Source organism: Monodon monoceros, unplaced genomic scaffold, assembly GCF_005190385.1.
Source record: "Monodon monoceros isolate NGI ecotype Baffin Bay Population unplaced genomic scaffold, NGI_Narwhal_1 Super_Scaffold_11, whole genome shotgun sequence".
Taxonomy (NCBI): domain Eukaryota; kingdom Metazoa; phylum Chordata; class Mammalia; order Artiodactyla; family Monodontidae; genus Monodon; species Monodon monoceros.
In genome coordinates, this window is record NW_021703767.1 from 305,533 (window position 1) to 320,257 (window position 14,725).

Genomic DNA, 14,725 nt, shown 5'->3' on the forward strand with positions numbered 1-14,725 from the left:
CAGAGTTTCCTGAAGTCTGCAGGGAGGTGGTGGTCGCACCCTGTCTTCCAGTGTTCTGGCCTTTACTCCCGTCTGGCTGGGAGGATCCCTAGGAAAGGCCAGGGGCTTGCTGGCCTCCTGGAGGCCATAGCGGACTGAGGGCAGGGGTGGCAGGCCCCCGTGGTGCGTGGGGGGTGGATGCCATGCCGCTCCCCACCCCATCCTCTGGGCTCTGTCCTCCCCGCCAGGGCTGCACTCTACCCCTCGGGCCCCAGCTGCTGCCCACTTTTTCCTTCCCAAGGAGCCCCGCCTGGCCGCACCTAGGGATCAGCAGTGTTTACTGGTAACCCCTGCATGGGGACAGGCGGGGCCTGGGAAGGACTCTCAGTGGAAACCTGGCAACTGGGCCTCGCCATGTCTGCGGCTCCTAGCAACCACCATGGCAATGCCCGACGCTGTGAGTCCAGGGCGTGTGCCCCCCACACACACGCTCTTCTCTGGCCGTAGAGGCCAGAAGGCAAACCGAGCCCGGCGTGGGATTCTTCCAGTGACCCCAGGGCTGGGCTGCTTCTCTCCAGCTGAGCGGTTCTTCCAGAGGGAACTGGGACGGGGAGGGGTGGGCCCGTGGCGTCCCCTCCTGTGGCCCCGGGAAGCTGGACTCCTCAGTGGCAGATCGGTTGACCCGGCTGACCCTGAAACTCCTGGAGGAGGTAAGACAGCTGGGCACTCGTGTTTTTAACAGCTGTTACAGAAGCACAGCTTTGAAAGGTAAGATTATACGTGTAACGAGCCCACTTCCAAAGCAAAACGCTTTTCAGCGGCTTCAGCCTCGTAGTGAAGAGCTGCGGTTCCTTGGCTTTTCTTCTTTGTGTTTGTACAGAAGCAAGTAGGTTCTCCTGGCAGTTTCTGCAGCCGGGAGGCAGGCCCGCACCCACGGGCTGGAGCACCGCCAGGGCGCCCTGATTCTCTCCTTCGGGGCCTCCCAGCTTCTGAGTTTCAGGGCGCGGCGTCTCGGCCGGGCCTGGGGTGGGCGGCCGGTGGACGCCCTCAGGCCGGCCCCCTTCTCCTCCTCCGAGGGTCTGCGGGGTCCTCACGGCTCCCCCCACCTCACCTGCCTGCTCTGTCCCTCTGCCCCCGACAGCTGCCCAGAGCGGCAGCAGGGTTCACCCCAGAACTGGCCCCGACAGTAGCTGCTCAGCCCAGGGCTCAGTGGGGCAGTCGGGTGGTCAGGACACAGAGCCCGCCTGGTCAGGCTCTTCAGATAGCCTCCTGCAAGGGCCTGTGGGTTTCAAGGTGGAATGTGTGTGCATTGTATGGAGAGTGTGGCCTCAGGGTCCCACCTGGCTCCCTGCCCTGCAGCCCCCTCACATGCTTCCTGCTCCCAGCCCGTCTGTCTGGGCGCTGGTGCCCGGCTGGCCCCCCACACTGAGCCCGCGCCTGGAGCACTGTCCTCGCTCTACTCTCTTCTCCTCACAGAAGCTGAAGCAAGAGCGCGAGGATGTGGAAGTGGATTCTGAGGACCCCCAGCTCACGCCCGGTAAGAGCCCCGGGCTGCCTGACGCTGCGCAGGCCCCGGAGCAACCTACACACACACACACACACACACACACACACACACACACACCCTCATATCGTATCACATCCAGCCTGCATACCCAGGAGGGCACGTTCATCATTCCTGTTTCACAGTTGAGCGCTAGAGGCACAGAGAGGTTAGATAAGCAGCCCAGGCTGCCCAGCTTGGATCGCAAGTGGCCACACCTGCATCAGACCATGTCGCCCTGAGCTCGCTGTGCGGTGTGGGTGTGGAGGGCCTACCCCACCTGTGTCGGCCTGCGCATCCTCGGGCGCCCAGACCAGACGCCCCGTCGTCCCCAGCCTGGCTGGCGGTCAGATGCTTAGGCCACAGGACCCAGGGCAAGGACTGCTTTCCCTGGTGACGGGCTCCGGGCTCAGGGACATCTAGGCGAGGTGCTGGGGAGACACTGCTTGTTCTTTACTATGTGGCGTAGCCCCTTGGGCTGCGGGGGTTCCAGGCAGCTCCCACGTGCAGCAGACAGAGCCCAGGGCCCAAATCCAGATAGAAAAAAAAATCCCAAACCAGGTCACATGACCAAGGACAAGCTCAGAACATGGAACAGTACAAATGGGCCAGGGAAGTGGGGACTCCTGGAGGGGGAGTGGGGACCCCAGAGGACAGGCAGCCCGGGCATCGCCAGCTCTAGGGGGAGACGGCAGGCCTGGGGGGAGGGGGCAGGCCCGTGCACCCAGAGGAAAGGAGCTCAGGGACCACCAGAGGCATGGTGTCCAGGACGCTGCAGGAACCGTTCCCTGAGGCTCCGTGGAACACGCCAGCCTCCAGGCAGCTTGGGGCTGCGGGGTGGCTCCAGGTGACGGGAGGCTGGGCTCTCAGCCGCATCCCGTGAGGGCCTCCTTCCTCTCACCGTGCCCCATGGAGCCCGCGGGACTTCCCGGCAAAGGTGCAGGAGCAAAGTGGTGCTCGGGCCCCAGGGGAAATCCTCACTCTGCAACTTCCGGCTCCTGTCCAGGAGTAAGATAGACCCCCCTGAGAGACTGAGCTCCCCGCATGCCCCCCACCATTGCCCACGTAATCCCCACAGGGCAGCCCCCTGAGCTCCGTCCCCAGGCACCTCCCTCCTTCTCTGGGACAGGCGTGCAGGTCCCGGGGTGGGAGCTGCCGGGGTCTGCAGTGCTGAGCCCTGAAGCACGCGCTTCCCTCCAGGAAATGAGGACGGGCCAGAGGCCGCCCTGCGGAGCGCCCTGAGGATGAGGAAGGACCTTCTGCAGAGACTCTGGGTAGGCCACGTGGCCACAGGGAGCCTTGGCCCGAGCTCTCTGCAGCTGAGACTGCGGCCTGAGCTCAGAGCAAACACGGGCCAGTGGAGGTGGGGGCCCTTCTGGAACCCGTGCTGGTTCTGCCGTTTGCGACTTGGGGGCGGACAGCTGATGGGCCGTGAGCAGCTGAGGGGCGTCATCCCCGATCACGGACTCCAGGGAGAGAGGAGAACTTACCTGTTTCCCGTAGGCTGGGCTCTCACAGGGGGCTGTTAGCTGAAAAAAACTGCTCTGTTTGCACATGATCAGAGGTGGAAGTGCCATGTGAAGGGTGCGGTTCCCCTGGAAGTGGGATTCCAAGATGACCAGGGCTTCGTCCAAACCAGAGGCACCAGCAGCAGGGAATGACCATGGGAAGGGGTGCGTTCGGGTCCAAACGATAGTTGTGATAAACTCACTGCTTTGTGGTGAAGTCGACCTGGAAGCATGCTGGAGAGACAGAATATCCTCTATAGGCTGGAAAAAGTCGTTCGGGGTCAATTTCTCCTGTGTGCACCACGCAAGGGCCTTCAGGCTTTGCCTCCAGGGCCTGGCTCCAACTCCGACCCAGCTGCGCCCTGGGCCTACCATCTGATCATGCGCCCGGGTGGGGTGGGAGGGAGCCTGGTGCACGGGGGTAGCAGGTGGTCCTGGGGCCGCTCCCCCACTGCGGGGGCCACACGCCTGTGAGCTGGCGCTGTCGTGCCAGGCGGGGTGAGGGCCTGGGACACGACAGCCCGCTCCGGCTGTCACAGCTCCCTGCCTCCAAGCACGGGCTCTGCTTTGGCGTTGCAGGAACAGCACCTCCTGGAAGAGGTCTCCCGGGCCCGCGCCTGGAGGGGGCTGGACGGAGGAGCCCGTGGGTCAGTGCTACCCCCAGAGGTGCCCCCCGTGGGTGTCCACCCCGCTGTCTCCCCGGCCCCACCCACCCCGGACCCACTGCAGATCACCCAACACCCAGTAAGTCTTCCTCGCGGTGAATCTGGGGGGCAGAACCAATGCAGGGAGGGTGCCACGCCCCCAGAGACCTCTCACCTAAGCAGGGATGGCGGTGTCCCCACACCTCCGTCTCTCGCCTCTTTCAGCACCTTAGGGAAGTGCGCGGAAGGGGCCGTGGGCTGAGCAGCGGCCGTGGCTGCATTCCGTGTCTGGCTCTGTCGGGGCTAATGTGTGTCATCAGGCCTCACAGGTGCCCTGAGAACTGGCTGGGGGTAGGGGGTGCTTATCTCATTACAGGTGAGAGGTAGGGGTCCCAGCTCCGCCCCACGTCCTAACCTTTGCGCTAGGAGCAGAAGTATTAGGAGGTTTCAGTATCAGGAGGGCCTGAATTTGGGGAAGAAGTGTGTCAGCTCCTTTCCCAAACTTCATAATGACTGGGGAAGCTTAGCCCCTAGTCTCCAGGGCAGAATTGTAAAAGGTGGAAGACTGTTCCACTTCTGAGAGCCTCACGCCTGCATTCAGCGTCCTGGGTTACAAGCGATGGAAAGCAGCTCTGACTTTCTTAAGCAAAAGGGATCGTATTGGGGGCAGCTGGATGCCCAGAGCAAGGAGGGGTGGCAGCTGGGGCCTGGCGGGCTGTGGCCTCGGGGGTTGAGTGCATGAGGAGAAGACCAGGCAGGAGGTGGGCGGGGCCAAGTTGAGAAGGTTCTGGATCGGCTGGCCAGGGAGGCTGGTGGTGCCCACAGGCTGGGTCCGTGACCTGGAGGGCGTTTATCCTCTGGGAGGGGACCTGGCAGCCCACGTGGAGGGAACAGAGAGGGAAGGGGCGTGCCAGCAGAGCCCCCAGAGCCCCCTTTGCCCCAGGAATGGTGGGGTGAGGGTGTAGGTTCAGGAGCTCCCCCAGTCCCAACATGCACATACTTACTGCAGTTCCTCAGGCCCAGTCATGCTTGGGTGTTTCAGTCTCAGCCCCAATGACACCACGAGAGCAGGCAGGGGCCTTGGTGGCTAGGATGAATGTCCCAGAGACTCTGGGGTAGGAGGTCCCCTCTGCCGCGAGAGCACCACCGCTGTGACTGCCTGCTGGTCTGTGCAGGGCGGGGGGTGGCCTGTGGGGGGGTGGCCGACTGTGGCTACAGGCCAAAGCTGGCTGCCACCTGTGTCAGTAGGACCTGTGAACTGAGAGGGGTGGTACACTTTTAAATGTTTGGGAAAGAATCAAGGGAAGAATGATAGTCTGTAACACATGAAAATGATATGAAACACACATCTCAGGGTTCATAAGTGCTTACATGTCTGGGGCTGCTTTCCAGCTACAAAGGCAGAGGTGAGCAGTTACAACTAAAGCCGTGTGGCCACAAAGCGGGAACGATACACTGTCCAGCCCTTTACAGGAAGCTTGCCAACCCTGGTCCATGCCATCCTTTCTGTGAACTGAGAGAGAAGGGACACGGCAGGAGGTTAAAATAGAAATCAACGCCTGGTGTGCGCCCCAAATTTTTGTGCATTTATTTTAACTCAGGAGGGAAGCCAGAGGGTATTTCCATGCCAAGATCCTTGGATGCCTCTATTAAAGCAGAATCAATGGAAGCAGGGATGAGCTTAGCCCACTAAAGCCGGGAAATGTGGGAAGCATGAAAAATGCCATGTCTTACTCAGCTTGGGCTCCACTACAAAATAGCACAGTCTGGGCACTTAAACATCAGACGTTTACCTTCTCACCATCTGGAGGCTGGACGTCCCAGATGAAGGTGCCGGCCAATGCAGTTCCTGTGAGCGTGCTCTCCTGGCTGGTGGGTGGCCACCTTCTCACTGTATCCTCACGGGGCAGACAGCTTCTGGTGTCTCTTTCTCTTCTTACAAGGACACCAGCCCTATCAGACTAGAGCCCCACTCTTATGACCTCGTTCCCTTTATCACCTCCTCATAGGCCTCATCTCCAAATGTAGTCACTTTGGAGGTTAGGGCTTCAACATGTGGATTTGAGGGGGGACAAACATTCAGTCCATAACATTCCATGTCCTAAGTGATACCCAGACTCAAATATTTATCTATTCAGCCATCTGTTTAACCTCTAAGATTTCTCATTTAAAGTCCCCCATGGATGGCTGGTGGATGGATGAGTGTATTTTTTAAAAATTTAATTAATTAATTAATTTTTGGCTGTGTTGGGTCTTCATTTCTGTGCGAGGGCTTTCTCTAGTTGCGGTGAGTGGGGGCCACTCTTCACTGCGGTACGCGGGCCTCTCACTGTCGCAGCCTCTCTTGTTGCGGAGCACAGGCTCTAGATGCGCAGGCTCAGTAGTTGTGGCTCACGGGCCTAGTTGCTCTGTGGCATGTGGGATCTTCCCAGACCAGGGCTCAAACCCGTGTCCCCTGCATTGGCAGGCAGATTCTCAACGACTGCACCACCAGGGAAGCCCCTGGATGGGTGTATTGATGGATGGATGGATGGTGGATGGATGGATGGATGGATGGGTGGATGGGGGGATGGATTGATGGGTGGATGGTGGGTGGATGAATGGATGGATGGATGGGGGCATGGATGGTGGATGGATGGATGGTGTGTGGATGTTGGATGGATGGATTGATGGGTGGATGGTGGATGAATGGATGGATGGATGGGAGGATGGATGGATGGATGGGGGATGGATTGATGGGTGGACAGTGGGTGGATGTTGGATGGATGGATTGATGGGTGGATGGTGGGTGGATGGGTGGTGGGTGGTTGTAGGTCACTATTCCCGGGGCACATTCAGGTAATGGGTCGTCTGGCTCTTCTAGGCACCCCCGCCTCCCACCACCATCATCCAGCCTCAGCAGCCACTCATCGCACAGATCCCCCCTCCCCAGGCCTTCCCCACTCAGCAGTCAGGAAGCGTCAAGGAAGGTAAGTGTTCATAACGAATGTTGTCACGGGTTTATGCAATTCTCTACTGAAAAAATAGTTTTGTAAGCCGGGTAGTCTTTTAGGGCCAGCTTTTGACTACTCAACTGAAGCTATGTATTTACCAACATGAAAATAATTTCACTTTGAAAAATCCTTACTGATGGATATCCCTGAGGGAAGAAGCTTGGACTCAGATTTGAAAGAACCGTGTTCCAGCCCAACTCATCCAGTGATTAGCTTCAAAAAACCCTTGGTTAAACTGCTTTTTCTCTTTAAGTAACTTTTAAATACTTGAATTTTAGAACAGCTCTATTGAGGCGCCGTAGAATAAATTGCACACTGTTAAAGTGTACAATTTGATAGTATTGACACCTGTACACACCTGTGGACCCATCACTAAATCAAGGCAGTGAACACGGCATCACCTCAGGCACCTTTTCCCGCCATCCTACCTGCTCTGTCGCTCTGCATCCGTCTGCGTCTCCTAGATTTTTGTACGAGTGGAATCCCACAGTACGCACTCTTTCCCGTGTGGCTTCTTTCACTCAGTGGCACTGTTTTCAGACTCATCGCTCTTGTTGGGCGTAGCAAACCATGGCTCCTTGAAATTGCCCAGTGACCTTACATTGTGTGGATGGACTGGTTTGTTATCCTTTCACCTGTCGATGAACACTTGGGTCGTTTCTAGTTTTGGTTATCACCACAAAAGCTCCATGGACACTCACGTCGGAGTCTGGATGTACATTTTTATTTCTCCTGGGTAAATATCTAGGACTGGGACGGCTGAATCATGGCAGGCGTGTGCTTAAAACTGCCATGTGTGAGAGGTCCAGTTCCTCGACACCCTCACCTGCATGTGGTGCGGTCAGCCGTGCTGGCAGGGGTGGTAGTCGCTCACTGGGGTTGTAGTTTGCGTTTTCCTGGCGATGGGAGGTATTGAGAGTCCGAGGCAGACTTGTGTGTAGAACCACCCGATGAGTGTTCTCAACCCTGTCGCCGGGACTGTAGCACCACTGTGTACGTGCTACATGTCAGGCCTGGTCCGTGGCGGCCTGCAGCTCCCCAGGGGGACCGTTCTCACCGTGACACACAGGAAGGTGGCCTGGAGGTGCAGAGAGGACAGCCCGCTGGTCTCTCCTCACCACCCTCCTTGGTTTTTCCAGACGAACTTTAGTGACTGTCAGGCTCTAGAGGTGAACCCAGCATACCCTGTGCGTGTGTGTGTGTGTGTGTGCATGTGTGTGTGTGTGTGCGCGCGCGCGCACGTGCGCGCAAGTGTCTGTGTGCCTTTAAAAAGTGCATTTAAAATCACTGGTAAAAATGAAACAGTAAGTAGCTAGTTATTCAGAAAAGTCAAGTCACGTTCCTTACCCCACTCGTTATACCTAAACAAATTCCAAGTGGATCAAATATTTGAATGTAAAAATAGGGACTCTCCAAAGTACTACAACAACCCCTTTGGAGAACTGATGGGCTGCTTCCTATGAAGTAGATACGCGGCTTCTGGAGCTCCACTCCACCCCACTCCCCGCGACTGCTCTCCATGTCAGTTCTACCTTTTCGGAAAACTTCACAGAAAAGACACTGGTATAACGTCATACAGCAAATACATTTGAATTAACTCACCCTTTATTGTATCTCAGACCGTCCTCCTGGAATCCCTTCCTATCATCTGGGAACAAGTCTTTTACAAGGTCCTGCAGGACAGGCTTTTGAAGCTGCCTTAGTGATCACTTTCTTTTTATTTCCCCTTGTTCTTAAACACTAGTTTTGCTGGATATTCAAGTGTAGGTTGATAGTTATTTTCTCCCAACACTTTCTAAGGACCCCTGTGATAACATGGGGACCACCCAGATAATCCAAGATAATCTCCCTATCTGAAGATCCTTTTTAAAAAAAGTTAATTTAAAAAATTGTGGTAAAAAACACGTAACATAAAGTTGACCATCGTAACCATGTTTAAGTCGTGCTAACTACATTCAACATTGTTGTGCAACAGATCTTTAGAATTTTCCGTCGTGTAAAACTGAAACTCTGTCCCCAGTGAACAGCTTCCCATCCCCCTCCCCCAGCCCCTTGCGCCCACCAGTCTGTGTTCCACCTTCTTGATTTTGATTGGGCTACATGCCTCATAAGAGCGGAAGCACACAGTATTTGTCTTTGTGTGTCTGGCTTATGTCACCGAGCATAATGTCCTCAAGGTTCATCCATGTTGTAGCCTGTGTTAGAGCATCCTGCCTTTTTAAGGCTGAGTAATATCCCACTGTGTGGCTGGACCCCATTTTACTTATCCCTTCGTCCGTGGGCGGAGACTCCGGTCGCTTCCATCCCATCTCAAGATTCTTAACTTCGTCACATCTGCAAGTCCCTTTTGCTGTGTAACGGGACACATTCGCAGGTTCTGGGATCAGGATGTGGGCATCTCTGGGGCCATTCTTTAGCCACCACGCTATTCAGTCCCTCAGACTGTGGGCCCATTTGGGGGGTTGGGCGTTCCGTTTCTGCGCAGCTGGGCTGTTGCCGCAGTGCTTCTCTGCGTGCCTTCTGGTGAATGGACGTGCTCGTGTCTGTGGGGCACACACCCGGGGATGGGATGGCTGCTTAGGAAATACCGCCAGACAGTTTTCCAAAGTGCCTGGACCCATGTGCACCCCACGGGAGGGGAGGAGAATTTCGGTTGCCCACAGCAACTTACCAACACTTGATGTTTTCAGAATTTTTCATTTTCACCAATCTGGTGGGCAGGCCATGGTAGCTTCTTCTGGTTTTAATTTGCACTTCACCTTTTCATATATTTTTGGCCACTTGAATATGCTTTTTTGTGAAGTTCCCATTCAAGTATTTTGCCCATTTTTCTTTCCGGTTTTCTGCTTCTCTTATTGATTTCTAGGAATTCTTTATGTATTCTAAAAATGGGTCATTTTGACATGTGTATTGCAAACAGCAAGTCCTTTTTGTGGCCCTTCCACTCTCTTCATAGTGTGTGTCTCTGGATAAAAAGAAGTTCTTAATTTTAGTGAAGTTCAGTTTTTCAGGCTTTACTCTTTATGGTTGGTACCTTTTATGTCCTGTTTAAGAAGTCTTTACCCGTCAAGGTCAGGAAGATGTTCTTCTGTATTTTCTTCTGCGGCTCTGTTTGCCTTTCACATTTAGATGTACGATCCACCTGCAATGGATTTTTGTGTGTGTTGTGAATTAGGGATCAATGCTATTATTTTTGCCATGGATACCCTGCCCTTTATTTGACCCCCTGCCCTTTATTGAAGACTGTTTGCCCACTGCACTGACATGTGCCCTGGTGGTGAGGCTGTAGATGTGGGTCCATTTCTCTATCCCCACATCTGCCGACTAATCTTTTCATGCTCGATTTTACTCGGGGGGACCCTGCGGGGCTGATGGGGAGGGCTCCCTCTCAGAGGGCTCACTGTGGGCGGGGCTTCCCAAGCCCCGACCCACGTGGGTCTCCTCAAGGGCCTTTGCCCCCTGTGGGGCTGCCAGACGCAGCTTCTGCACTAGCAGTCTGGCTCTGGCCCCCTCCCCAGAGCCCCCCGGCCCTGTGCCGACATCTGTGCCACTCAGGGCTCGGCAGAGAAACAGAACCAGCAGGGTGTGTAATTCAGCGAGAAAGACGCGCTTTAAGGAATTGGCCCACGTGATTGTGGAGGCTCGGCAAGTCCACACCGGCAGGGAGGTCCGGGAGAGCGGCCCGAGGGGGAGGCTGTCTGCTGAGCCCCAGCTCCGAGGCGCCCGCGGGAGCCCCAGCCCAGGCCTGGAGGCCCCATCTGCTTGGCTGCATGTGTGAGTGGTCCTTAGAGGCTCGCTTTCCTTTGGTGAGGCCAACAGAGCCTGGAGGGCTACCTAATTTCCAGGGCCTAGTTGCTGTGGAAAGAAGCAACATTTATGTCCCACACTGACCAAAATTAGCGTTTCCTAGTGTCCCGAGTTGGTGAATATATTAGCTTCCTGGGGTGGCTGCGACAAAGCGCCACAAGCCGGTGGCCTAAAATGACAGGACTGTGTCTGCTCCCAGTCTGGAGGCTGAGCTCCAAACTCAAGGTGAGGCAGGTCCCGGGGAGGGTCCTTCCTGCCCCTCCAGCTCCTGGGGCTCCGGGCGCCCCTCCAGCCTCCGCCCGCCGCCTCTGCGTCTTGCCTCCTCTTCTGTCTCAGAGCTCCGTCTGCCTCTCGCTCAGGAAGACGCTGGCCTTGGGTTTAGGGCTCCCCTGGCTGATTTCATCTCAAGATCCTTAACATACCTGCAAAGACCCTTTTCCAAATCAGACCACATTCAGAGGTCCTGGGGATTAGCATGTGGATACCGTCGGGGCCACCACGCAGCCCAGCTGACGGACGAGAGGAATCCAGTAGCAGGAAGGCTGCGCCGTCAGTAGGGTTCAAAAGGATGCGTCTGAGCACACAGCCCGGGACCCGCAGACCCACGGGCCTCCACGGCTGCTCGTAGAGCTCTGTGTCTGCTTCACCTGAGCTCCGTTGCGGGAGCGGCCCGGTCACCGGCGGCCGTCCGTGCGTGACCCAGCCCTCCGCGCCCCCCTCAGACGTGGTGGAGATGATGCTGATGCAGAGCGCGCAGATGCACCAGATCCTCATGCAGAACCTGATGCTCAGAGCCCTGCCCCCGTCAGCACTCGCACCCGCCCCCCCGCGCCTCCCCCCGCAGGTAGGCTCCACACCCAGACCAAGACCAGAGGACCTGGTGGCTCTTCCTCCAGAAATCCATGCACCTCTGTAGCTCTGAAAAGCATTACTGGCTCCAGCTCTGTGCTCCAGCTTGAAGCTCCCCAGCGCCCCCCAGTCCCACCCAGATGAGGAACGGGTTGACCAGTTCAGGGCCCAGACAGCGGCCCCCTTGAGCCAGATGAGCTCTGCTGGAGCCTGCCCCCCACCCTCCTGCCCTCCTGGACCCCTGCCCACCGCTGCTCTGACCCTGACCCCATCCTGAGTCAAGAACCACGTGGAGGGGAGGGGAGCCCAGGAGCAGCGGGGGGGCCGCTGAAATGTCCTGGTGTGTGTCATGCTAAGGACCCGCAGTGGGCTCGCCCCACCGTCCTGCGAGCCAAGAGGCAGAAGCCGCCCTCTGTGTACCACCATCACCACTACGCGCCCGCAGCCCCGCTGCAGGCCAGCCCCACTCCTGGCTCCCCGGCGGGTTACTCCACGTGGCCCCCGGTGGTCTCCACCACTGCCCTCCCTCCTGCTGCCAGCTTCCTGCCCACCGTGTGGCACGTGGCCCGTCCCTCAGTGGCCGCCCTTGACACGTAAGTCCGGGCTGGGCTCCGGGCCAGCCTCCTGGGCCTGCGGGGCGGGAGGACCCCAGGGCCTGGGTCGGCCCTCCTCACCCTCTGTCAGGCCTGTAGCTGCAGCAGGAGCCTGGGGAGGCCTTGCCAGCTCCCGAGGGAGGGGTGTGGCGGGGGTGGGAGGTAACCCTGGCAGCCTCAGTCCTAGCTGCCACGGCTGGGTGTGGACCCCATGCCCTCCTCCCAGGGGAGCTGCCCGAGGCTTGGGTCATTTGTCCAGCCCAGCAGGGGAGGGCCCAGTATAAGCCCGGCTGTGAGGGCCCCCACGGAACCCTGGCGGCGAGACCCACCTGAGCGTGGTGTCTGTGAGCCAGCTGCATCCAGAGACACCCTCCTTCCTCTAGGGCTGTGTCTGACGGCATCCTGCCCACACAGGCTCCAGGCCTGTGACCCCACCGCGGGCTCGGGTAAGCGGCAGGGCCTCGTGCTCCCCCAGGGGGTGGGCAGCCGCGGCCCTGGATGCGGGGCGGGGAGGGTCACGAGGAGACACAGCTCAGGAGCCAGAAGAGGAAAGGTCGACTGAGGTAGCCACACGAACCTTGAACCTTGAACCTTCCTGGGGGAAACGCCACGAGCAGAGTGACACTCGTGGTGCCCGGCGGCCCAGGGCAGAGGCCCCGGCTCCTCACAGCAAGGGAGCAGCCGCAGGACATGTGCCTGGTGTGTCTGTGTGAGGGCAGAGCTGCAGGCCGGTTCACTCACGTAGCTTCTCCTCCTGAAGCCAAGCACCGGAGGCTAGGCCGAGGCAGGGCTGTCTTCCATCTGCCTCTGGCTGGATTCTCCCCACGGGACGAGTTACCTTTACTCCACTCTCTGCCCCTCTTTTAATTTTTTCTGGTGGAATTATGCTTCCTGGCTGCTTTAATATAATTTTCTCGCAAGTGCCATTTTCAAGTATTACGCATGTTTTCATTGGCCCCTTTTGGGATAAATGGTCTCTTTCCCCAAGTTCCACATGAGCAGGAGCCCTGCCCCAGCCTTGCATCTTTGGACCCTGGCAGTTGCCAGAAGGGTCGTCAGAGGAAGCGAGATGACCTTGGAATTGCCCTTTGGCTGCACACAGGTGCCCCCTGGGCTGACCTCGCCCCGTGCAGCTGCCCAGCGAGGGGAGGGCCGGGGCCTGGGTGCCTGAATGCAGCTCCTCTCGACAGACGCAGCTGTCTTCTTAAATGTGCAGTTAAACGTCTGAGCCGATTTCCTTATTTTCATGTTGATGTTTTCTTTCTTTCTTTCTCCCCCAGCAGTGCGGCCTGCGGGGGGCGGGGAATGGGCACCAGGGAATTCCCATTCAGTTTGACGTTTTCTAACATGGCTTTTCCCTTTGGTTTTATTGCTCAACGTAATTAATTCAATAGAGGGAAGAGATTTGACAGAAGTTCACCATGTTTGGATGGTCTGGTAAATTGGAAAAACTCAGTTTTGTTTACCTCCCAAGTCAGGAAAGCCCTGCCTTCCCTCCTATGTCTTTCTCACCTGTGAGTGTCCTTTACTTTCACACAGAACAGTTCATTTCCGTCACCAAATGTGTGGGGTTTCCCCACATCAAGCAGTCCTCTGTGACCCCCGCATGGGTGTCCTACAGTCCAGTTCTGACACTACCCACTGGGAGATGGTGTCGGATCCCACGGGTTAAGGGCTCAGTCACAAATCCAGGCTGCCACCTGTGTCCCCGTGGAGTGGGGTGTGTCACCCTCCTGGTATGTGGCTGTGTCTGCCGACCTGGCCCCCCCGAGCCTTATGCTGTGGGGGCTGCACGGAGGCCTGATCCACGGGCACCTCCATCTCTAGTCCCCTCCCTACTCTGGAGAATGGGCGTGGGGCGGCGCTGTAAGCTCCAAGGTTCTCATCCTGGCTCGGTCTTCCTGGCGACCAGCCTCCACCCAGGAGCCGCCCAGAGTCACCTCATTAGGACAGAAGGGGCTCCTGGTGCTCCTGTCACTTGGGAATTTATGAGGAGCCCCACGTCAGGAGCCAGGGTCAGATACCAACATACATGTTTCCTACGACCGCACACCTGGCCTTGCTGGGTCAACCGGGTTGAAGGAAACATGTTCCTGAGTCCGGGAGAGTCCGGTGCCGGGAAAAGCCCGGCAAGGCCACCATTGGGGGGCCTGCAGGAGGGGCGGTCACTGCTGAGGAGGGCCCGGGCGGGAAAGCACCCCGAGGCATGCCAACCTGGGGAAGCTGAAGAGGTCTGAGGAGGCCCTGGGAGTGAGGGTGGGGCTGCTAGGGAGGCGGGTTCTGGGGCCCGGGTGCCGGGAGTACAGTGGTGGCATGGCGTGATACCGCAGCATAAGACGACATGTCTATCTGGTTTTGTCCTGGTTCCTGGCACAGAGCTCGTAAAACCTTTGGATTCCTGCGACTGTGCTAACGAGGTGACTCGGGCGCTGGAGAGCTTCAGGATGGGGCTGGTCGCCGGAGAAGCCAGCCCTGGTGAGAGGCTGGAACTCAGGCCCCGCCCCCAACCTCAGGGAGGGGAGAGGGGCTGGAGGCTGAGCCAATCAGCAGAGGCCAGCGATTTAATCAAGCCCCGCCACCCTAACAGAGCTTCCACAAAACCCCTAGAAGATGGGGCTGGTGAACACATCTGGGGGGTGCACCCCAGCTCCACGGGGACATAAGCCCCCAGATGTCACCCTACGGACGCCTCCATCTGGCTGTCCATCTGTGTCCCTTGTAAGAAACCCGTGTCTCCCTGAGTTCTGTGGGCCATTCTAGCAAATTACTGAACCAGAGGTGGGGGCTGTGGGAAGCCCTGGCTTCTGGC

General features: G+C 57.5%; 1 protein-coding gene across 1 annotated transcript; it reads left to right on the forward strand.

Moving 5' to 3' along the window:
* Positions 1-418: 418 nt before the first annotated feature.
* CUNH21orf58 (chromosome unknown C21orf58 homolog) lies at positions 419-11,511 on the forward strand. Its single transcript, XM_029214596.1, has 8 exons — positions 419-436; positions 558-689; positions 1,456-1,516; positions 2,723-2,796; positions 3,610-3,774; positions 6,538-6,643; positions 11,197-11,318; positions 11,464-11,511. Exons 1-8 carry the CDS (start codon positions 419-421, stop codon positions 11,509-11,511), a joined length of 726 nt encoding a protein of 241 aa, XP_029070429.1.
* Positions 11,512-14,725: the final 3,214 nt, after the last annotated feature.

Bases quoted from the DNA above. Each gene is read 5' to 3' on its own strand.
- CUNH21orf58 (XM_029214596.1), top strand. The intron at 690-1,455 runs GTAAGACAGCTG...TTCTCCTCACAG, and splicing joins CCCTGAAACTCCTGGAGGAG to AAGCTGAAGCAAGAGCGCGA. The intron at 11,319-11,463 runs GTAGGCTCCACA...AGTCCCACCCAG, and splicing joins CCCCGCGCCTCCCCCCGCAG to ATGAGGAACGGGTTGACCAG.